A 23,950-nucleotide genomic window follows, 5' to 3' on the forward strand; every position below is an offset into this window, starting at 1 on the left:
AAATGTTTTTTTTAATTATCCACTTAAATTAAACAACAAATTAATGTTAAAAACTTTATTTACAAATTAACTGAGAAGCATAATGGATCTTTTCAGTTTCTCCCTTTGCTTTCTCTTTTTATCACCCTTCTTCTTTTCCACTGTGGCATCCCTGAATAATTGTACTCCTTCAGCCGCCTCAATTTCCCTCTGCATATATTGCATACCATAATAATTATACCCCACCATATCCTAAAACAAAATTTGAGCACACAAGAAACCTTTTAAAACAACAAACTTACCCTCAATTCTGTTACTTTTGATGAAAGTAATTTCTGGATATTTTGCAAGGTGGTTAATAAAACGTTGTTTGCAACAATTGGGGCGTGGTGCAACTTTAACAAAAATAGTGCTACTTTTGAAACTAGTTCTATGTGGTCACCCCTCATAATCAAGGGTGGGAGCATATTTAAAACTTCACAAACTGTTCCAAAGGGTAATATTAGTAAGGCCTCTTCTAAGTCGCTGAAAATAAACCAATTAATTAAACAATGAAACTGTTTAATAGGTGTTCTTACCTTGGCCTGATTCTTTTGATGGTCTCAAGTAAAAAGTCGTCAGGGGTTGACGCATTGAATGCTTGCATTAATGGTGGAGGTAAAGGTACTGGTAAGGTTTGTGAGGAGGCCGCCTGCAAGGCCTGATGCTCAGCCAGTTGTTCTTTGTACTTTTCACAGACTTCCAAACATTCCAATATACTTTCAGCCTGAAATACAGATTCAAATTAAACAAAAACTTATTGGAGTATTGAAGAAGTAAATGCATACAGCTCTTTCACTGCCCACTGTTTTCTTTGATGGTAAATTTAGGCCAGGTTGCCCAGGAATGGTCGTTTCCTGTCCTGTGGCCAATGCTTCTTGTTGTTCCCTCTCCTCCTCCTCTTCATCTTGTAGTACTAAAGTCTGATCAGATCTTTCGAAGAGACGTAGCACTTTGTCGGCACCGCAGGAGACCAAATGTTGGCCATTAGGGCTGACCGCTAATGACCAGGCGTCACCTATGTGGCCCTTAAAAAAAATACAAGATAAAGTAAAATTATAGACAAAACACAAGTGTTAGTACCTGCAAGGTGACAATTTTGTCGAAGCTGTCGCCGTCCCACTCTTTAACTTTGCCATCCTTCCCGCAGGTGAAGAAGTAGTGGGTTTTGTTAACGAACTGCAGCCCCGTCACCGAATCGTCGTGGGCAAATATACTTTTGTGACAGTCACCAAAGTCCATGCCCCAAATTTTGACGTTCCTATCCGCCGATCCGGTAGCTATTAACGTGGAATCCGAGGAAATGTCCATGCACAGAACGGGCAACTTGTGCCCGTACAACGACAAGTAAAACTTAAACGAGTCCAAGAAGAAGATCTTGACGGTCGAGTCCAGCAAAGCCACCGCGATGAACTTGCTGTTCGGCGAAATCCTGACGCACAGCACCGTGTCTTCCAGCTTTAAAGTGCGGGTGTGGATCAGCGACAGGACTTTGGCTTTGGTTTCGCCCTTTTCGTCGGGCACCAGCTCGAATTGCCAGAACTTGACGGTGTTGTCGCCGCCGCCAGTCACACAGCCCCTCTGTAAAAAACATATTAGTTAATTAATGTTGACTGTTTTGGCAGTATGCTTACCAAGTCGGGTTGCAGGCAAATCGACCACAGCTCTTTGGCGTGGGCGGGGATTTCTTCGAGAATGTCGCCGGCTGCTATGTCAATGATTAGGAGTCGGCCGTCCTTTAGGCCGGCCAAAACATGTCGATCACCAGGCACAAATATTGTAGAAAGAACATAACTGGAAGAAAAAATTCTCCTTAATATTTTATTTAATTTAAGTAACTAAGAAATGGTTTATTACACAGGGTAATAGTAATAGATCCGTATTTTATTTATTTATAAAATAATTCTCTCATTTTTATCACATATTATACATTTATGTGGGAAACGGTACCAAAATATAAACATAAAAAAGCTTTATCAGGTGTGGGGTTCGAACCCACGCTCCCTTTCGAGAACCAGAGCTTAAATCTGGCGCCTTAGACCGCTCGGCCAACCTGACTTGAAACGAAACGTTCATTATAACGAGGTATTCAACCAGTATTGCACAGTGTCGTTCAATGTTGTGCAAAGTTATACAACTTGAAAAAATGTACGTTTTAGTACTATGTAGCCTGTAGAACTGTATTTTAAGTACTTGTAATAGTAACAGGCACTAAAATGGTTTGTAATTTAGCATTTTCGATGAGTTCCATAGGTTGTACAACTGTGTTAAACATACTGGGTATAAATCATACAAAAATAGTATTTAAAATGAACAATAACATTATGTAACATTGGGCAATATAAAATGATTTTTTTCCTGTAATCTAAATTTGTTTAAAGTTTAAACATAACTGGAAGAAAAAATACTTCTTAATATTTTAATCTTATTATGTAAATTTTAAAGCTGGCCAATTTGGCACGGGGTTCTCCATACAATTGAGTTACTTTAAATTGCACAACACAGGGTAATAATAATACATGCGTATTTTATTTATTTACAAAGTAATTCTCTCATTTTATCTCATATTATACATTTATGGAGGAAATGGAAAAAAAATATAAACAAACATAAAAGTTTTGTCAGATGTGGGGTTCGAACCCACGCTCCCTTTCGAGAACCAGAGCTTAAATCTGGCGCCTTAGACCGCTCGGCCAACCTGACTTGAAACGAAATGTTCATTATGACGAGATATTCAAGCAATATTGCACAGTGTCGTTCAATGTTGTGCAAAGTTATACAACTTGAAAAAGTGTGCGTTTTAGTACTATGTAGGCTATAGAACTGTATTTTAAGTACTTGTAACAGTAACAGGCACTTAAATGGTTTGTAATTTAGCATTTTCGATGAGTTCCATAGATTGTACAACTGTGTTAAACATACTGGGTATAAATCATACGAAAATAGTATTTAAAGATATTCGTCTGTTATTATTATTATTAAGTTTTGTACAATTTAAGGTAATCCCCCCTCCAGTGCTGGCAACACGTTTATTTTTAGATTGTGTTTTAATATATGCAAGCAATATACATAGTAAAAAAACTGTTGGTAAGTTGGTATCTTAAATTAAAAACAGGTTATCAAAAATAATTAGAAAATTAATAAAAATTAGAACAACAACAAATTGAAGGTCTCAAAATTGTATAATAAACTAACGTAAGTAAATCAGCTGAAATAATTAAGGAAATTCATTAGATAGTGAGAAATCCAGCAATGACAACTGTGGCCCTTTTTAATGAGGTATTAATTGACCAACTTGTAATATCCCACATTATATTTTAGATGGACAACCCTGTACATATAATACATAATACTACTAATTATAATGCTTTAATTGAAGACAACACAAAATACTCGCTTCCACACATAACTTACCCAGTCTCTACAGTCCTGAGACAAGTCTGCGACGGCCTATTCCACATCTTAATCGACTCCCCACTGCCGGACACAATCGCCAAATTGTCGCTGCTAAAGCTGACCGCCCTCACTTCGCTGTGATGTCCGTGATGCACGATGGAACGCAGACATTTGGCTATGGTGTCCTTAGTGGAAGTCTGCATGGTGTACAGTTCAACTGTGTTGTTGGCCAGTGTGATCACCACACGCAGTTCGCCCCCATTACCCAGCACCAAGTCAAATGATTTTGGTTTGTTGGACAATTTTATGGAGCTGAGACGTCTCACCTCGTCCCTCAGGCTTAACTGCATGTTGTCTGACAGTGTGTCTGTTTCCATTTGCTCATCTTCCTCTTTTCTACAACACAACATAATTGTACTCCTAATGTATTTATTATTTATGTTATAAATTACTTCTCTTTCTTTTTTTCCTTTTTTATTCTCTTTTTTAGTCTGGTTTGGGCTTCGTCGTCTGAACAGAAATAAAACAGTTCCACCTGCATGTCAGTACCATGGCATCCAACAATTTGCCCACTGACGTCGTTAAACAGTGAAATAACTCGACCCTTGCCACCCCTAAGTACTGACCCAGCTTTGTGACACTGAAGTGGATGCTACAAACTTTGTTAAGTACCTTTCATTATGAAATATTTTACACTTACAGTTGGGTCATCATTGTCATCTAAAGTAGCCAATTCCAAAGTTGTAGCCAAATGTTCTACTGGTGTTTTATTCTCACTGTCTGGATCTTTCTGTGAAAGCTTCCACACCCTTAATTCAGCGTCTCCTGATGCTGTTACCAAATATTTGTCATCTTTCATCAAACTGATACCCCAAACCTAAATAAATAAATTAATTAATTAATGGATACTGAATGATAAATTAAGTTGTACCTCTGTTTGATGTCCAACTAAAGTTCTAAAACAATGTTGTGTATCCAAGTCCCAAAACTTAACGAAAGTATCTTTGGAACTAGATATCAGTACAGGCTGTTGTGTCATGAATTTAAGCTCAGTTATTGGACCCTTGTGTCCTGTAAGTCTACACAAACCAACCTCTGCAACTGTATCCCAGACAATTACATCAGAGTCCTACAAATGACAAACTTTGAACAAAATGTAACTAAAGTTTGGATCAATACATTACCTTTGAGCCGGATGCCAATTTGTGTCCAAAACTATCATACTGCAAAGTTGTAACTTCATTCCTGTGACCAGAAAATATACTGACCACATCTGCAGTTTTCAAATCATACACTTGAACATTACCATCGGCATAGCCAGCAGCCAGGTGCCTTTTATTAGGGCTTGTGCATAATGATGTAACTGCGGACTTTTCCCCCGGCAAAACTTGTGCCTAAAAACGGATATACATAGTAAAATGTCCAAAGAATAAACGTGAAAAATACCTTTTCTCCCAGACGTAAATCCCATATAATTATATGTTCACATGCGCCGACAGCAACAAACCGGCCCTCTTGTCCTTCTAACGTGACGAACACCACATTGCAATTCTGCGAGGCGATTATATTAAAATTACCGGCAGGCACGTAACGCAAATATTGTTTCGTTAAACCCATTTTCACCGTTCAAACGCATGAACGTAAATAACACGTGAAAATTCAAAACACGACATAACCTATATAAATCTATCTGACGTAGGGTTTTCGGTTTTCTAAGGTTGTCACTTGAATTATGTCAAATTTAATCCGATTGTTGATTTTTGTGATTTCTGCCTGTTTTATAGATAAAAATGCCCTTAAACAAACAACCCACTTCTGAAACGTACTCCTGAAATAAAAGTGGGATATGTTCAAAATCAAAATTTTTTGTATTATGGTCTCATCCTCGAATTTGAAATGGTTAACGTTAAAAGTGTGAAAAACAGTAAATGGATACGTCGCTACAGGTTTTACTGCATCTGCGGCCTTATTATACTTTCGATACAAATATTCCTGTCCGTACGTTTCGTTTCGATCTACCGGGCGACCGATGACAACCAATGGGAGCCACAGAACGAAGAGTATTTATCAAATAGTTACGTAGAAAATGAAATCAACTCCGCCAGGAAGGGGCAAAACGACCGACTGGACGACGAAGATGCCAAAATTACCAAGATCAAAGAACCGCCGAAAATTGCACCAAACAACAGCCGCGTTTTAAGGCTTGAGGAGCTGGACTTTGTCCCGGCCTGTCACATAACCGGCAAAGAGGCGGTGTCCGCAATACACAGGGCGAAAACACAAAAATGCAAACAATTATTGGCCAACATAACTTGTCTGTCCCTGGACAACAAGTTGTATCCAAAGGAATTGAAAGGGGCTTGTCCTGCTGGGAATTACAGCGAGGGCAGACCCTTAGGTTGTTACAAGGATGAAAAGAACTTCAGGATACTCAGCGGCTACTATGGGGTCAACAAAAAGGAAAACTCGCCAAAATACTGCATGAATCTGTGCCTTCAGTCAGGATTTCAATATGCAGGTGTCCAATACAGGTGAGGTCAATAAACAATTCGTTTAACATTAGTTATGGCATATGTGTTTTAGAACTGAGTGTTTTTGTGGCAATGAGGAGCCTCCTTCGACGTCCAAACTTCCTGACTCGTCCTGCAACATGAAGTGCCCCATTGAAGACTTATCGGAGACCTGTGGGGGGTATTTCACCATTAATATCTATGAAACTGGCATCAAAAGTTAGTATTTATTCTTATTAAACAATCAACACCTCAAAGTAATGTAATTTTGTAGAGTTCTCCTCACAAATTGCCAAAACGGATTTCGCACATGAAGAAGATGAAAAAAAGAGTGTCAGAATCGTGTTCCTATTAACTCTAAACGGGCGAGCTTTAAGACAGGTTAAGAGGCTCATAAAGATCCTCTACACGACCAACCACTATTATTACATACATATCGATGTGGTAAGCAACTAAAACACCAAAACAACACCGATTAAAATCATTTTGTTGGCTTCCAGCGTCAAGATTATTTGTTCCGTGAGCTGCTGCCGCTGGAGCGACAGTTTCCTAACGTGCGTTTGACGAGGAAACGCTTCGCAACGATTTGGGGAGGGGCCTCGCTTCTGGAAATGCTGCTGTCGTGCATGAAAGAGCTGTTGGAGCTTAAAGATTGGAAGTGGGACTTCGTTTTGAATCTGAGCGAGTCAGACTTCCCTGTTAAGAGTGTGGCACAACTAACCGACTTCCTGACCGCCAACAAAGGTAGGAACTTTGTTAAGTCGCACGGCAGGGAAGTGCAGAGGTTCATTCAAAAACAGGGCTTGGACAAGACCTTCGTCGAGTGCGAGAACCGAATGTGGCGGATAGGTGATAGGAACTTGCCGACAGGCATACAGGTCGATGGGGGCAGCGACTGGATTGCCCTGTCCAAGCCTCTGGTGCGTTATGTGGCCGTGGACCAGGACGACTTGATAACTGGCTTGTTGAGCATTTTTAAGTACACCCTGTTGCCCGCCGAGTCATTTTTCCATACGGTTTTGAGGAATTCCAAGTTTTGCAGCAGCTACGTCGACAACAACCTGCACGTGACCAATTGGAAAAGGAAGTTGGGTTGTAAATGTCAGTACAAGCACGTGGTGGATTGGTGTGGGTGCAGCCCCAACGATTTCCGACCAGACGACTGGCAAAGAATTCAAAACACCCAGTCCAGGCAGCTATACTTTGCTAGGAAATTCGAACCCATTATCAATCAAGCTGTTATTCTGCAGCTGGAGCTTTGGATACACGGCTTAGACAAGCCCTCACACTTCGTCCCCAATTTGCACAGTTACTGGCAGAGCATTTATAATCAACTGGATGTGGGTGCCACCAAAGATGATGGCTTGTTGACTCTAGGTGCCAGCTTTGGGCGGCGCATTCAGGGTTTATTAGAAAACTCCACATGTAGCGTACAAGTATACAAATTTACCGAAGCCAACTCGTACCACACCAAAGACGTATACAAGTACACTTTGCTGCATTATCAAACTTCAGTGGGAAACCTAGAAATAGCCATTAAACCCACGAACAAAATATCAGTTTTAAAGCCCTCACCTCTGATGGATCACCTGAATTACATGCTAGTCAGCACCGATTACGACCCCAAAGAGCAGATCTCGAGGAACTTCCTTAAAATAATGTCGCCGTACTCCGACCCCAACTTCGTGTACCACTTCAACACCCACAAAACTGCCAAAGTCTACAACATATCTTGCCTGTGGATCAACCCGGCCGGTTATCTGGAGGAGGTGACCGACATTTCCGTCGACGAGTCCTCGCTGATCGGCAACGCCAAGTCGAACCTGAAACAGCCAATCTTGCCCGGCGTTTGGACGATGAAGCTGGCGTACAAGACGGCCACGCTGGCCACCGTCAAGTTCCTGGTGGTGCCACTGCAGTATCTGTCCGGCAACCCGGTGTCGCCGGCGCAGGTGGACTTCCTGCACGGGCACTCGTTGCACTACGTCAAGAAGAAGTTCCCCGGAAGCTTCGACGCGTTTCTGCCCGCCGCGGAGGAGAGGCAAGTCATGGAGAATGCGGCCGTCGCCAACGCTAAGCGTTTCGACGCGGATCTGGACGAGTGGATCGACTCTTTGGTCCACAAGTTTTATTCGATTGAGAAGTTGTGTGTTGTAAATAGGGAGCGAATGAATGTGTGTGGTCATAATCTTGATGCATGCGTTGAGACGTCTTGGAGTTCGTATGCTCCCGACCCAAAAAGTGCCATAGATAGGGATACTGTTGATAGGACTAACGGGACGTTTTACATATGGTAGGGCACAATGTGGTGAATCTTGGACCGGCTTTACATTATGTATAATAGGTTTATGCTTTAGGAAATGTCCATGAAAATTCATTACATTTTAAAATCTTGTGATACATATTGGTGCTAAGTTATTATTTTTTTATGGTCACGATGGCGATTTACACAAGTTTTACAGTTTTATTTTATTACAGACTAGAAAAACTCGAAATTTAATTAGTATAATAGTTGTTTTACACACCAATTTATTATATGTGGAACAAAAAAAGGACAAAAACAATATTTTATTTTTATTTACGCATAATTAACAACATACACATACACACCATCAAATAGTTTTTGAAACTAAAGAATCGGCAATGTTCGGGAACATTCGTGCGTGTCGGTATTTGGAGTTATCTCATTGGCTATGGGCACACCTTAGCTCCCCCACCATAGAAGCAATAGCCCGACTTTAATGCGCATGCGCACTGCCTCACCTACAACAAGTTAATGTCCATTACTACTGTACAATAAATTGGTATGTGTAGAACAGCTCTAAAATTATTTATTTATATTGTGAACTGCAATTTACCAAATTATTTCGTTTTAAACATTTTATATTTATTATTTTTATAATTTTTAACTGATTATTTTTTTATAATAATTTATTAAGAGGAAAACAAAGTAAATATTAAGCTGATAGACTCACTTGAGTGACCTGTAATGTAATATTTGTAAATATATTGATCTTAAAACGTAAGCTACAACACTACATGAAAGTAGTATTCGGGCAAATTCTTTAAAACTTTATCACTATACTATAAGAAACTCTAATAGGCCATATATTTTTGCCATCTACAAATATATCCAATTTTGTCCATCTAGCTAACGGTGTATCTGAAATTAAATACAGTTATGCTGCAGATTTTCAATATATTGTTGTTAAACTAATAGTAATAATTTTGCATTATTGTTTTATTGTTAGATTAATTGTGTTCCTAGAAAATACCATTTGTAAAATATAAAAATATATTATTAATAAGACTGAGCAATGAAATGCATGGGGGATAGTTGGAATCAACTATAATATATATATAAAATTAAGTTACCCATCAAAGTAATTATTTGGTATATAAAAAATTTCCGTCGAGCAATTTTTGCTGAATAGAATTTACAAAATTAGTAAATAAAATATCAAAACCGTTTGGCAGTAATTTTACCAAATAAATACTTGAAAATCATAATTGACAAATGAAATAACTAGGGCAAGTTATTTACTTTGTTATAATTAAGCCATTATGCTCAAATCTAAATGTTGTTTGCTGTTTTTATCAAATCTAAATGGCAGAAAACATTTGTTCTATTTCGTATATGTATGTAAATGTTGACTATGTACTATTTAAAAAAAAAAACGATAAAAATATATTTTTTAATAATGGCCATTATATTTCGAAAATATAAATCACGTATTCAACAAAAGAGTTTTATTTTATTAGTTTGGTACAACAAAATCAAGATAAAAATGAAATATTTATTTGATAACTTAATTAATATATGTACAAGATAAAAATTCATTTTACATGATGTGTAAATAAGTGGTACTTCACCTATATACAACCCTAATCTCTAAAAAATTAGGTAGTTCATTCACAATAACGTTTTCATTGTCAAAATTGCTCTTAAAAATATTTACAATTTTTCGACTTGACATTTCGTCGTCCACATAAGTTTTAAGACACCTTTCACGTTTCTGTTCTTTATTAATAATTACGTCATCTTGAAAATTGTTGAATATGTTCCTACATCCAATTAAATTAATATCAGTTAATGATGCATGCTTCAACAATCTTTTCAAAGATAATCCTGTTAAATCACAATTGTATGACAAGTCCATGGACGTGAGAACTTGAGTGTGGTACCTAAAATATATATTTTATTAAGTCTCTAGTATAGTTTATAGAGTAACTCACCATAGAATATTAAATAATTCAGCATCATGGATATTGCACCGGGACAAATTAATGGTGCGCAAGTTTTGTATGGGTTCAAGTTTAAAAATCTCCTCAGATAACGTGTGCAAAACTTGACAGTTTGTAGGGCGAAGTCTTGATATGTTCAAAGTTTTTATCGTGCTTGTATTTAACGTTTTGAGTAACTTCTTCAAGTCCTCTTTTGTTATATCATTGTCGCTCACGTCCAAACTTTGTAGATGATTTAAATGCAACTGAACGTCATCCACCTCGCTCCTGAGTCCTATCGCTGATATATTAAGGCTTTTTAACAGCAATTTCTGGGTGAAAGTGCTTAGGTGTGGCAAACATTCATTTTTTAATCTATTGTCACTTAAATCGACTTTCGTTAGGCTCTTTGAAGTCACCGCGTTACTTATTAATGACAGGTGGCTAGTTTGTAAGCCGGTGCAACTTAAATTCAAGCTTTGCAAGTTGGTGAGGGACCCCAAGCTGGAGCACAACATTTTAACGCATTCCAGACTCAGAAAGTTCCCTGACAAGTTGATTTCCAGTAGATTACTTTGGTGGTTTATTGCCCTGCAAAACGGAGCTATAACACCACCCCTAAGACCCTTATGGGACACGTTCAGGACGTCCGACAGCTCCTGCGCCAGCTTAGACAAGTAGTCGTTTTGTCCTGTTTCCATATGGGCACAACTTTCGACATATCTGTCGATGAGTGGTGGCAGGCTCCATCTCAAGACACGTGCCTCAACCGGCTCCGCCTGCATCGCACCCATCGGGAACAGCAAACTCAGGAGGTCCTCGTCGGCCAGCACGGCCCCACTTTTCGTCTCCAGCTCCAGGGTGGGCTTCATTGACTCCTTACTGAAATCAAACGCATTAAATTATGTGTTAGGAATAGAATACAAGCCAACCTTGCGTATCTGTAGGCAGCCTGCTCCGCCAGCCATTTGATGGTCTGGGTCTGCACCTGAGACAGCAACACCGGCACCCTGTACAACCTGCCTTCGATCCGCACGTCCACGAACAAAGTGGGATCTGCGATTGTGATGTTCTGCGACGACGGTTGGGATACGTCGCTGGAAAAACTGTCGGATCGTCGCAACTCCTTCACGGGCGACTCGTGGGGATCGCTGAAACGTGGGTTGGTCATCTTGAGTTGGAATGGCTTGCTCTTCGCCTTTAATGGAGGTGTCTTCTTTTTAATTACGTTCAATTGGTTCGTTGACGTGGTGGATTTACTAAAGCCGGCGTCCAATAACGACCCTTGATTCGTTTTCTTTTTAACTGTGGAGCCCGTGTTAGGTCTAGCTCCGTAACACGTTGGTGTTGGTGACACGTCTACTATTTCCATGTCGTCATCACCGAACTCAGTCAAATATTCGTTGGGGGTATCATTGCTGTCACTGCTTTGATTTGAGTCAACTGTAAATTACACAAATTATCAAAATACTCCTTAAATTTTGAAGAAACTTACCAGACACTCGATTGCGAGGGACATTTCGGACTTGTGATGTATTGGTGGACAAACTAAACTTGCGTTTTTTGTTGCTGTGCTTCGTTCCAATGTCGTCCTCAAGCCAGTCGTCCCAAGTGTCTTCTTCTGCAGGAATTAAGGCAGGTCGTTTGGTGCCGCTTCCTTGTTTAGATGTGCTGATGTGATTCTTGTTCTTATTCTTCAGTGTCTCCATTACTTTCCTGTATTCACAGGCGCCTTCCTCTGAAGATTCAGTCCTTGACTTCTCTGTAATTAGAGGTTTTGACTTTTTAATATACTATTTAGTTAACAAATAATGTACCTGGGGTGTGTGGTGTATCATAGTCGTCCTTAAAACTTTGATTCCTCCTAATGAACGTCCTCTTCTGTGATGCCTGTGATTCCCCTATATTCTCCTTGTCAACAACGGTAAGAGACGTTGGGACGTGACTGTTTGCCACCCCCTTGACTTGCTGACCAGTTTTCTCCATCGCCTCCGATAACCGCTTCAAAACGTCCTTAAATTTCGCCTCCCTGTGGGATTCGACCTCATTTCCATTCATCCAGTTTTGTAGAGCTTGCAAAGGGGTGTCGCCCTCGTCTGTCATGGTGATCCCCGACGCCCCCTTGTCCAGCAGCAGTTCCATAATCTCCACGTGTCCGTTGTAGGCCGCATCGTGTAGCGGAGTGATGCCGTTCTTGTCGCCTCTGTCGTTTATCGAGGCCCCATTGTCGACCAGAAGCCGCACAATATCCAGGTGCCCGTTGTTGGCGGCCTCGTGAATCGGCAGCCAACCGGCGTGGTCTCTTATGTTGACCGGATGGCCCTGGTCCACCAGCACTTGGGCGGCGAGGAAGTTGCCGTTGATGGCAGCCAAATGAAGCTTCGTCTCTCCCTTGTTGTTCTTCACCACTATGTTCCTTTTGCGCTTGGGTCTCGCCGTCTTGGCTCCGTCGGCGTTCAAGTTGTCGTTGTCCGAGTCGTCGGACATGTCTAAACAAGTAATTAGCAACTAATGAACTAATGATTTGTATAGTGTATTACCTGTGAGATTATCTAAACAGACATCCTCTCCAATATTCCCACTTAGAACGTCCGTATCAATGCTTTCAGAGTCCGATGATGAGTAGCATTGATCCTGTTCCTCTAATTTGTTCAAATGTTGTTCAATTTTGAAGGCTTCTGTGTTATTTTTGGACCGCCTCAAATACTCCAAGTATCTGGCCACCATTCGTCTCTCCTCCTTTGAGTTTTTCCTAGCTATACAGTCCTCAAACGCTCTTTCATATACAGCTTTGACTTCCACCAAAGGTTTACAGGCCGACTCTTTGGCGTCCGCTATTTGACTCAAGGTGTTTAGGCTGTCTTTTAATTTGTCCCGGACAATACTATATTCCTTTTCAAAATACTCAACTGCTTGATCATACAATTCACAGTCTTTATAAGTCTGTGCCAAACTGTAATAGCAAGTAGCCAGTTCTCGTTTGCTGCACCCACTTTTTTCCGCAGTTTCCAACATCTTTTTGTAGTAGTCAACGGCTTTTTTGTAGTTTTTGAGTTCACAGGCACAGTCTCCCAATTTTTCATACAGTTTTTTAACTTCAACTTGATCATCCATTAAGACTAATTGATCCTCAGTTCTGCAAATCACCACAACTACAAAAATGTTATGTTATTATTAATGATTTAGGTGCTTGTAACACTTACCAACTCGCAGATAATGCTCAATGGATTTTCTGTCCTCCTCATTTGGTGAATTTATCTTGTAAGCTTTGTAGAGTACTGGTTTGGCACTGTGGAAGTCACCCAGCTTAATGAGGGTTGCAGCTTTTGAGAATAAAGCTGAGCACAGCATGTCAGGTTTAGTACGGAATTTTTCTGAAAATTTACTTAAGATTTATATTTTTTAGTGTGCATGAATGGTGTAGCTTACTTGCAACTTCTATGGCCAAATTATAATTGAGTATGACACTCTTATAGTCATTAGTTTTTTCATAGAGTGAAGCAACTGCAAAATAACTACGATAAAGTTGTTCAAAAATGTCATGCTGTTTACATATTTGTATGGATTTGGTCAGAAGCTCTAGTGACTTTTTGAAGTTGCCCAAACAATCTTGTACAACTCCCAAGTTGCAGAACAATCTGGCAGTCATGTCCATCTTGTCCAACTTGCCAATATCACTCAAACTAAAATTATAAAATTATTATAAGTAAGGACAAATGTACACAGTACCTTTCACAAATTATTAAGCTCTTCATGAATGTTTTAAAAGCCATATGCAAGTTATTTTTGTCCGGATTCTGTGGTGTTTCCAAATACCAAGACAAATAGGTGTGTCCAATTGTGGCCAAAGCTCTTTGTTCCTCCAACTTATCATTTTCTGACTTGGCTATTTCTATAAAATTAACACATGTACAAAACTTTCACTTATTTTATTCTGGTTCATATACCCAAATACTTTTGTTGGTGTTCAAGTGCCTTATGAAATTCATGTAGTCCCAAATAGGCCTCCCCAATACCTCGGTTGGCCTGTGCATAGCTAATTTGTTGCTTGCCAGCCTTGTATATGTCAGCCAACGTTTTGTACTCGTCTACAGCTAAACGGTACCTGCCTTCAGCTGCGTACAGCTCAGCCAAATCTGTGCAAACTGTTGTTAGTAGTGTTTTGTTGTTGTCAAGGGTTGCTTTCCTTTTCCTTTTCAGAAGCTCTAAAAGAAGGAGGTTGGTGGTTATTATGTCTTATTACAATTGTTAACGTTTACTTTGCTCATCCATTTTGATATTTTAATAAATTTCTATAACATATTTACACGGTTTTTGTAAATCAACACTTGGCGCCAACTGTCAAATATTGGAGGTTATTTTGTTTTTAGGTTAGCATGAGTTTAGTTAGATTCCCGGTGTTTCTTATACACCAATATTTTGATTAAACTTGTTTACTTCTTTGATAATATATTATTAATATTGCGATATCTCAATGTGGTAATAAGTAGTTGTTAATAATTGTGGAGATTATTATTGTTAAAAATGTACCAATAAGTGTGAAAAAGGAACAAGAATTCACCTAAAAGACACTCACTGAAGAAGAAGTTTAACCCTTAAAAAAACCTTATTTAACCATTTGAAAAATAAACCAAACAAATGTCTGTTATAAACCAAAAAGAGTATTTAAAAAAATATTTAGGTATAGGCAAAAATCCTGGCGAAAAGAAGAAGAAAAAAAAGAAAATTGTATCTAAAACGTAAGTAAAAATAACAATCCACAATAAAATCGTTGTTAAAACGTCTTTGTAATTACAGTGTGCATATTATTGATGATGACATTGATTTACATTCCAATGATATTCAGGAAGACCTCAAAGGTCCTGACGAAGACGCACCCCAAATAGTTGCCATTATTGATGAAAGACCTCCATCATTGAGGGTTGATGAAAAGCACAACAAACTATGGCAACCGATTGGTGAAACGGCCAGTACAAGTGCCGCAAGTAGTGGCATTAGTATAAAATTGGAAGTGGGTGAAAAAACAATACCCAAATCCAACGCACTTAAAAAGAAATCCAGTGAAACCACTTCTTTAAAAAAGATTAAAGTCGAAAAGCTGTCGCCGCCACACAATGATGATAATACGCCACCAAGAAGAAGAATTAAAGATGAAGACTTTTCCCCACCTAGAAGGATTAAATCAGAAAGTAATGGTGACAACTCACCAACCAGAAGACCTAAAGTGGAGAGATCTCCTAGAAGAAGGAATAGTGACAGTTCACCTCCTCGAAGGGTAAAAAATGAAGACTGCTCTCTCCCTAGGAAACATATAAAAGTAGAAGATTCTTCTCCACCAAGAAGAAACATTAAAAATGAAGATTCTTCACCCCCTAGAAGAACAAATTCGGACTTATCGCCACCCAGAAGGCGGCACAATGATGTAAGTCCCCCCAGAAGACATGTTAAAACAGAAGACTCTTCACCTCCTAGAAGAAAAATTAAAACAGAGGACTTATCACCACCCAGAAGGAGAACTGAACATTCATCACGAAACCAGGATGAACCCAGTACTTCGAGAATAGACTCGGACTCATCGCCTCCAAGAAGACACAGGTCCGATTCATCCCCTCCAAGAAGGCGCAAACCTGACTCGTCTCCAAGAAGGCACAGACCAGACTCATCTCCAAGAAGAAACAAACCCGACTCTTCCCCACCAAGGAAGCGGCGATTCAAAGAGCAAGGACGTTCCAGATTCGGAGACGCTTCGCCGCCGAGGAGGGATGACTCGCCGCCGAAAAAGAAAATGTCCGAGACGTTGGACGGAAAGAGGGCCGGGCTGCAGAACGCCGCCGAACTGGCCAAAGAAACGATGGCACTGAAACAGAGGGAGGACGAAATGTTTAAGAAGATGTCGGCTGACGTGTCCGGCAGGAATGCCGAGACCGTTGTCAGAAACAAGAAGCCCGTGGATCCGGAGGAGGAGATGAGGAAGATGGAGAAAGAAAGGGAGATGAAGGAGAAGTACAGTAAATGGGGGAGAGGGTTGAAGCAGGTGGAGGATATGAATGAGAGAATGTCACAGGAGTTGTACGAAATGAGCAAGCCGCTGGCAAGGTACAGGGATGATGAAGATTTGGAAAGGTACCTCAAAGAACAAGAAAGAGAAGGGGATCCAATGTTGGCTTACATTAGGAAAAAGAAGAAGAAGGAGGCTGTTGACGCTGGTGTTCCAGGTACATTTTTATTATTTATATTGCCTTTATCACCGTTATATGTATGTGTTACCATTTTTTAGAAAAACCAATGTATCAAGGTGAATTTATGCCAAACAGATTTGGCATTCGACCTGGTTATAGATGGGATGGTGTTGATAGGTCCAATGGATATGAGAAGAAATGGTTTACAGTACAAAATACCAAGAAAGCTGAACTGGAGGAATCCTATAAATGGTCCACGGAAGACATGTAGACTCTTTTTATATTATAATTATGTTTTATTTAATATATATGTACATATAATAAAACAATATTTAATGTGTCAGTTTTTGTTAGAACATTATAACAATTTTGGAAGGAAGGTACTAAGGTATGTATGAAGTCAAGGATTTGAAAATAACAATTCAAGGGGATAAGGAGAGTAAAAGCAATTTTAAACAATCATAGAAAATATAAGTTAAACAAATTTGCCTTCCATTAGTTTATAGATGGTACAAATCAAGTATAAATATTTAATAGGAATATTGATCAACACTAATGGTAATGGCCATAATTTTGAATTTCCCACCATTTGTAAACAGGAAGAGCAGATGTGCCGTGGTCAATTGTGAAATACACTAATAAAAAACGATTGGACGCCCTGTAAAAATTCCATAACTACAGAAAAAACACTAGGAAAATTAAACTTTCCATTTGTTAAAAACGTGCCGGGCGACTTTGATGCGCTTTCAATAGTGAAAAGTGGAAAATATCTGTTAAGTATTCGCCATTTTGTGTTGAGTTTGCGCCGTGCGTTGCCAACGCTCCAAACGAACCTCGTCCGATCAACCTTTTTCATCGCGTCATTTCTGAAGCTTGGCAGCATTTGTTAGCAGCCCTGTTTTCGGCGAAAATAAATGTTTCCCTAAACATTTCGACCAGTTTAAAAGGTAAACATAAAATTAAGCGTTGTCAGCATTGTATTTTAGTTTCTTAAGTTTGTCAGTGTTGAGTTTTGATCACAATTACGGCTGCAATCGCCGATTAATTTATCAAATTAATAACCTACTTGTTCCTGTTACGAAATGGTAAACATGCTTTTGAGAACCTGCTTTAACTTATGCACATCCCAGTTAACTAAGCCGTTTTATTTTTAGTATGTCCGCCGTGACTACACAATGCATGATATGTCGTGGAAACTGTATATCCAGCAGGAATTCCATCCACATATTCAGCAAAGATGTAAGTGTGCCAAAACAAGTCGAGGCTTGCAATTAATTAATTAACTTCCAGGTGGCCACCCACTCTGGCCGTCCTTTGGCCACAATAGTGTCCCAGTTGGTTGAGAGGGAAATCAAGGAGGACCCCTCACAGACTCAACTGCTGTGTAAAAAGTGCTTCAAGTTGTGCAACGAGGTGGACGAACTGCAGAGCAGGGTCACGGAAATCAAGACGGAGGTGCTTAACAATTTTAAGTCGGACAAGGAGGATGAAGAGTTTGATGAGGACAAGACCAAGATTGAGCCAATCAGTGAGGCTGAGGTGCCCAAGAAGATTTTGGATATACCATCATCGGATGAGGACACTACTAATGTAAGTTTTAGAAGTTTGATGTTTACTTAAGTCATATGATAAAAAGTTTGACAATTGCAACACTGTGCACATAAATTGTTCTCAAATCCATCATTCTTTACCTGCATATATTTTAGGTAAAGAAGCATTATCTAGCTGATGACCACGCTTATGAATATCAGGTAATAAAAGCCTGAATTAAAAAGCAAAATTGGGATAAATCACTCATAAACTTTCCGTCATTTATAGGTCAATACTGAGAAATCGTTCCACACAATAGAAGACATAGAAATGGAGCTGGTGAAGATCCATGGTGAGGCAGAGGAGGAAAGTAAGGAAGGAGTGCAGGTGGCCAGCGAGAGCTACTCCCGCACATTTTCAAGCAGTGCCACAAGCGACATGATGGAGTCGAACACGGGGGAGCACTCATCTGAGTCGGACTTTGAACAAGGCGAAAACGGCGAAGACATCCTGGTACAGGCTGCCGCCGTGGCTGAGAGGAACATCATGGGTAAGTTTAGGCTGCACAAGCGGTTAACCACCTACTTTAACTGTGACCAAAACACCGCTAATCCTTACTGAACATTCTACTGAAACAATATTAGTAGAATATGTGTCCGTAGATGGTGTGCGAGTGAAACTGGAGCCGGTTATCGAGGAGGTGAGCGCCCCCTCCTCGTCCTCGTCCCACCAGTCGTCCGAGAAGCCGAACATACTGAAGAAAAAGACCAGCTCGACCATGAACGGGTTGGAGGAGAAGCAGCGCGAGGACACGCTGGGACCCAATGTGTCGCTAGTCGAACGCGACGGCTCAATTTACACGTGCCTGTTGTGCCAGGGCGACGAGGTGATCGCCGGCGAGGCCAAGGCGATCGCCGCCCACATTAAGGCGGCGCACGGTCAGCGGGTTTACATTTGCGACGTGTGCGGCGCAGATTTTCGCAAACGGAACGAATTGTCCGCCCATCTGGATGAGCACGTCGCCGCCGAGGACGGCGACTTCCAGTGCGAGGTGTGCAATCGCATCTTCAACAATCTTAGATTGTTCAGGTATTACGTTGCTATTATTTAGTTGGCCATTTAACTAAATATCGAATTGAATAATGCACTCTTGTTGAAGACGAATTTCAATGAAAAATTCAGCCAAGATTTCACAATTATAAATACAAATTATGAAATTCTCAGAAATCAGATAATTTTATGATGAATTTTCAAGTAAATTGGCAATTTTAGTCATAAATTCAGCCAAGATTTCATTAGTTATAAATAATATATAATGAAATTTTCAGAATTAAGTTGAGATTTAAGAAAAAATATATTAAAATCAACATTTTTATTTACTAATCCTTCTAAGGTGTCTCAAATATCAATAGTAAAACACAAAATTTTTAGAAATTAGACAAGTTTTTGATGAATTATCACCTAAATTGGAATTTTCAGTGGAGAATTCAGCCAAGATTTCTTAATTATGAATGAAAAATAATGAAATTTTTATAAATAAGTTAAATTTTAAGTAAAATTACATTTAAATTCAACAATTTTATTGACAAATCCTTCCAAAGTTTCTCAATTATTAATGAAAAAGTATGAACATTTCAGAAATAAAATATTTTTATTATTAATTTCCCAATTATTAATAGTAAATCACAAAATTTTTTGAAATTAGACAAGTTATGATGAATTGTCACCTAAATTGGAATTTTCAGTGAAGAATTCATCCAACATTTCTTAATTATGAATGGAAAATAATGATATTTTCAGAAATAAGTTACATTTTAAATAAAATTACATTAAATTCAACAATTTTATTGATAAATCTTTCCAAGGTTTCTCAATTATTAATAAAAAATAATGAAGATTTCAGAAATAAGATATTTTTATTATTAATTTCCACTTAATTTGGGAATTTCAGTGACAAACTGAACTAAGATTTCCTAATTATTAATAGTAAATCATGAAATTTTTAGAAATTAGACAATTTTATGATGAATTGTCACCTAAATTAAAAATTTCAGTGAAGAATTCAGCCTAGATTTCTTAACTAAAAATAAAAAATATTTAAATTTTTATAAACAAGTCAAATTTTAAGATAAAATTATATAAAAATCAACAATTTTATTAACAAATCCTTCTAAGGTTTCTCAATTATTAATGAAAAATCATGATATTTTAAGAAATTAGATATTTTTATGACAAATATTCACCCAAATGAGAGATTTCACTGAAGAAATTATCCAATATTCCTTCATTTTAAATAAAAAATAATGCAATTTTAAGATAAAATTACATTAAAATCAATAATTTTATGGATAAATTCTAATTCTCTTCAATTATTAATAAAATGTCTTGAAAATTTCAGATATTTGACAAATATTATTATAAATTTTAATAATAATGATCATAATTTTAATGAAAATTAATTAATCTATTAATTTTTTTGTCTTGAATCAGGATCCACAGAAGGATGCACTACCCCCACAACAAGGCGTGGACGTGCGAGACGTGCGGCAAGAAGTACAGCAGCAAGAACCTGCTGGACGAGCACGTGAACACGCACCTGGGCCTGCGCCCGTACGTCTGCAACCTGTGCGGCAAGAACTTCGCCAGCAAGTACACGTTCAAGGCGCACGAGAAGACGCACGAGGTGCGACCGCGGCCGTTCAGCTGCGGCCAGTGTCCGAAGACGTTCCTCAGCCACCAGAACCTGGCGCAGCACGAGCGCACGCACAGCGGCCTCAAGGAGTTCGCGTGCCACCTGTGCGGCAAGCAGTTCGGCTCGATGCACAATCTGGAGGTGCACTCGATCGTCCACACGGGCGTCAAGCCGTTCGTGTGCGGCGAGTGCGGCAAGAAGTTCGCACGCAAGGCGGAGATCAGGGACCACGAGCGCACGCACACGGGCGAGAGGCCGTTCCAGTGCGAGATGTGCGGCGCGACGTTCAGTCAGCGGTCCAACTTGCAGTCGCACAAGCGGGCCACGCATTACGATGACAAACGGTACATCTGCAAGGAATGCGGGAAAGGTGAGCTACACCAACAATAACCAGTCACAAACTCTTTATTAGACATTTTTATGATTAATTTTCAACAAAATTGAGAATTTCAGTTAAAATTTAATCAATATTACTTAATTATTAATTAAAAATAATGAAATTTTCAGAAGTTGAAGAGAAAATTACTTTAAAAACGACAATTTTATTGAGAAATTGTACTTATTATTAAAAATTAGATATTTTTACAATTAATTAAAGGTTTCAATGAAAGAATCATCTAATATTCTTCAATTGTTAATAACAAATCGAGTAATTTTCAGTAATTGGGTGATTTATGAAGTTTTCAGCTAAATTGAAATTTTCAGTGAAGAATTAAGTCAAGGTTTCTTAATTGAATGAATGAAAAATATTGAAATTTTTAGAAATACGTTTAATTTTAAGTAAAATTACATTAAATTCAACAATTTAATTAACTAATCCTTCAAAGGTCTCTCAATTATTAATGAAAAATTATGAACCTTTCAGAAATAAAATATTTTTATTATTAATTTTCCAATTATTAATAGTAAATCACGAAATTTTTAGAAATCAGACAAGTTTATGATTAATTGTCACCTAAATTGGAATTTTCAGTGAAGAATTCAGCCAAGATATCTTAATTATGAATGAAAAGTAATGATATTTTCAGATATAAGTTAAATTTTAAGTAAAATTACATTAAATTCAACAATTTTATTAACAAATCCTTCTAAGATTTCCCAATTATTAATAAAAATCATGAACATTTCAGAAATTAGATGTTTTTGTAATTAATTTCCTCTTAATTCATGAATTACAATGAAAAAATCAGTCAATATTCCTCAATTATTAATAAGAAATTATGAAACTTTCAGAAATTATGTAATCTATGGTAAGTTTTCAGCTAAATTGGGAATTTCAGAGAAGAATTCAGCCAAGATTCCTTAATCATATAAATATAAATAATGAAATTTTCAAAAATGAGATAAATTTTGATATAAAATTACATTAAATTCTACAATTTCATTGACAGGTTTTCCAATTTTTAATAAAAATCATGAACATTTCAGAAATTAGATGTTTTAATAATTAATTTCCACTTAATTCATGAATTACAATGAAAAAATCAGCCAATATTTCTCAATTATTAATAACAAATCATGAAATATTCAGAAATTGAGTAATTTATGATAAGTTTTCAGCTAAATTGAGAATATCACAGAAGAATTCAGCCAAGATTCCTTAATTATATAAATATAAATAATGAAATTTTCAAAAATGAAATAAATTTTGATATAAAATTACATTAAATTCAACAATTTTATACACAAATTCAAAGGTTTCCTAATTATTAATAAAAAATCATGAACATTACAGAAGTTAGATGTTTTTATAATTAATATTCACTTAATTCATAAATTACAATGATAAAATCTGCCAATATTTCTCAATTAAACTAATTTTCATATAAAATTACATTAAATTTAACAATTTTATTGATAAATTCTAAGGTTATTAATAAAAAATCATGAACAATTCAGAAATCAGATATTTTTATGATTAATTTCAATTATTAATAACATATCATGAAATTTTCAAAATTTGGGTAATTTATGATAAGTTTTCAGTTAAATTGAAAATTTCAAAGAAGAATTCAGCCAAGATTTCTTATTTAAGAATAAAAAATAATGAAATTTTCAAATATAAGATAAATTTTAACATAAAATTATTAAAATTATATAAAATATCATAAAAATTAGATGTTTTTAAGATTAATTTCCACTTAATTTAGGAATTGTATGTAGAATTTATCACACTCCCTCAGTACATAAATATAATACATAGTCACAAACTCTTAACATTAAAACTACCCCTTTCACAGGTTTTAAGAGACGTCGACTGCTCGACTACCACGTGAAGGCCGCCCACACCGGCGAGCGTCCGTTCAAGTGCGACGTGTGCGAGGCGACGTTCGTGTATCCGGAGCACTTCAAGAAGCACCGTCGCATCCACACCGGCGAGAAGCCGTTCCTGTGCGAGGTGTGCGGCAAGGCGTTCAACAGCCGCGACAACCGCAACGCCCACCGTTTCGTGCATTCGGACAAGAAGCCGTACGAGTGTTTGGTTTGCGGTGCCGGATTCATGCGTAAACCGCTCCTCTACCAGCACATGCAGGTAATAACTTGCCTCGGAGGTTCGAGAGCTTTATTAACTTTGTTGATAAATTAATTTCAGTCGCAGGGACACTTGAACGACACCATCGTGGTGAACCAGCCGAGATTGACGACGGACGACGACCAACTGGTGACCGTCAACTCCGCCGGTGAGATGGAGATCGTCGACGCGTCGGGTTCCTCCATACCGGCGGAATCGAAGCTGTACATAGCTGACGGTACCGAACACATTCTGATTGACGGGCAACAAATCAATTTTACCACCGCAGCATCTGACGAGGAGGAGAACAACGATGACGGTGAAATTGTTGACGAAATTGAACAGGTGGTGATTGGTGAGGGCGACTACGAGGAAATAATCAACGGACACGCCCTTGCTAGTAAGTACATGTTATTAAATGGTTGAACCAATTATAAAATGTTTTCTTTAGGTGGAGAGACTCAGATCATTGAGACTCCAGACGGGCCAGTCCAGCTGGTTAAAGTCAGGATACCGAATGAAAACGGTGAAGAAGAGGAAACCTGGATAAAAATTGTTCCAGAATAAGTCTAGTTTATAGAGTTAATTAATTAATTAACTGATGTATTTATACTGATGTATGAGTTTAGTTATAATTATTGTATTATAAGGACTTTAACACCTAGTTATTATAGTGGCAACCCCTTCTGATAAATTATGTAATAGTAATCATTAATTAATTTGCGGCGATATTTCTAATTGTGTAAGCCAGTTTGTAAAAATACGTATATGAAATCATTAAATTGTAAATGCCAAGAAACCAAAATAAAGTTGAAATCTTTGTTTATGACATATTTATTCTATAAATCTTATACCACCTATAATATTTAGTATTTACAAAATACAGCCA

General features: G+C 38.0%; 5 protein-coding genes and 2 non-coding genes across 10 annotated transcripts; 3 read left to right on the forward strand and 4 right to left on the reverse strand.

Moving 5' to 3' along the window:
- Positions 1 to 40: 40 nt before the first annotated feature.
- On the reverse strand, positions 41 to 5,164 carry LOC109605150 (WD repeat-containing protein 3). The gene is made up of 12 exons (XM_020021721.2): positions 4,861 to 5,164; positions 4,599 to 4,808; positions 4,346 to 4,543; positions 4,115 to 4,291; positions 3,867 to 4,066; positions 3,433 to 3,810; positions 1,653 to 1,812; positions 1,102 to 1,599; positions 807 to 1,046; positions 558 to 745; positions 282 to 504; positions 41 to 231 (listed from the first exon to the last, which is right to left on the reverse strand). Exons 1-12 carry the CDS (start codon positions 5,029 to 5,031, stop codon positions 67 to 69), a joined length of 2,808 nt encoding a protein of 935 aa, XP_019877280.2. The 5' UTR covers positions 5,032 to 5,164; the 3' UTR covers positions 41 to 66.
- Trnal-uaa (transfer RNA leucine (anticodon UAA)) lies at positions 1,993 to 2,076 on the reverse strand. The gene has a single exon. It is a non-coding gene; the product is annotated as a tRNA-Leu (tRNA).
- On the reverse strand, positions 2,638 to 2,721 carry Trnal-uaa (transfer RNA leucine (anticodon UAA)). The gene has a single exon. It is a non-coding gene; the product is annotated as a tRNA-Leu (tRNA).
- Positions 5,165 to 5,310: 146 nt separating the features above from the next.
- On the forward strand, positions 5,311 to 8,401 carry LOC109605152 (xylosyltransferase oxt). The gene is made up of 4 exons (XM_020021723.2): positions 5,311 to 5,945; positions 5,998 to 6,143; positions 6,199 to 6,368; positions 6,425 to 8,401. The coding sequence occupies exons 1-4, from the start codon at positions 5,311 to 5,313 to the stop codon at positions 8,219 to 8,221; spliced, it is 2,748 nt and encodes a 915-aa protein (XP_019877282.2). The 3' UTR covers positions 8,222 to 8,401.
- A 1,306-nt stretch (positions 8,402 to 9,707) lies between these two features.
- On the reverse strand, positions 9,708 to 14,528 carry LOC109605151 (tonsoku-like protein). The gene is made up of 11 exons (XM_020021722.2): positions 14,408 to 14,528; positions 14,096 to 14,353; positions 13,878 to 14,040; positions 13,578 to 13,831; positions 13,352 to 13,522; positions 12,689 to 13,300; positions 11,966 to 12,637; positions 11,644 to 11,910; positions 11,081 to 11,591; positions 10,161 to 11,030; positions 9,708 to 10,109 (listed from the first exon to the last, which is right to left on the reverse strand). Exons 1-11 carry the CDS (start codon positions 14,418 to 14,420, stop codon positions 9,794 to 9,796), a joined length of 4,107 nt encoding a protein of 1,368 aa, XP_019877281.2. The 5' UTR covers positions 14,421 to 14,528; the 3' UTR covers positions 9,708 to 9,793.
- A 115-nt stretch (positions 14,529 to 14,643) lies between these two features.
- LOC109605153 (BUD13 homolog) lies at positions 14,644 to 16,670 on the forward strand. Its single transcript, XM_020021725.2, has 3 exons — positions 14,644 to 14,887; positions 14,946 to 16,363; positions 16,426 to 16,670. The coding sequence occupies exons 1-3, from the start codon at positions 14,787 to 14,789 to the stop codon at positions 16,596 to 16,598; spliced, it is 1,692 nt and encodes a 563-aa protein (XP_019877284.1). The 5' UTR covers positions 14,644 to 14,786; the 3' UTR covers positions 16,599 to 16,670.
- A 321-nt stretch (positions 16,671 to 16,991) lies between these two features.
- LOC109605148 (zinc finger protein ZFP2-like) lies at positions 16,992 to 23,894 on the forward strand. 4 transcript variants are annotated; one of them, XM_049963484.1, is made up of 10 exons: positions 16,992 to 17,274; positions 17,482 to 17,566; positions 17,618 to 17,917; positions 18,034 to 18,078; positions 18,146 to 18,407; positions 18,505 to 18,946; positions 20,348 to 20,919; positions 22,790 to 23,082; positions 23,143 to 23,461; positions 23,513 to 23,894. In XM_049963484.1, the coding sequence occupies exons 2-10, from the start codon at positions 17,483 to 17,485 to the stop codon at positions 23,626 to 23,628; spliced, it is 2,433 nt and encodes an 810-aa protein (XP_049819441.1). In that variant the 5' UTR covers positions 16,992 to 17,274; position 17,482; the 3' UTR covers positions 23,629 to 23,894. The 4 variants fall into 4 exon arrangements, with proteins under 4 accessions (XP_049819441.1, XP_049819442.1, XP_049819439.1 ...); XM_049963485.1 differs by having other exon boundaries at positions 16,993 to 17,274; positions 18,520 to 18,946; XM_049963482.1 differs by having other exon boundaries at positions 16,994 to 17,274; positions 18,502 to 18,946.
- Positions 23,895 to 23,950: the final 56 nt, after the last annotated feature.

Source organism: Aethina tumida, chromosome 2 (genome assembly GCF_024364675.1).
Source record: "Aethina tumida isolate Nest 87 chromosome 2, icAetTumi1.1, whole genome shotgun sequence".
NCBI lineage: Eukaryota > Metazoa > Arthropoda > Insecta > Coleoptera > Nitidulidae > Aethina > Aethina tumida.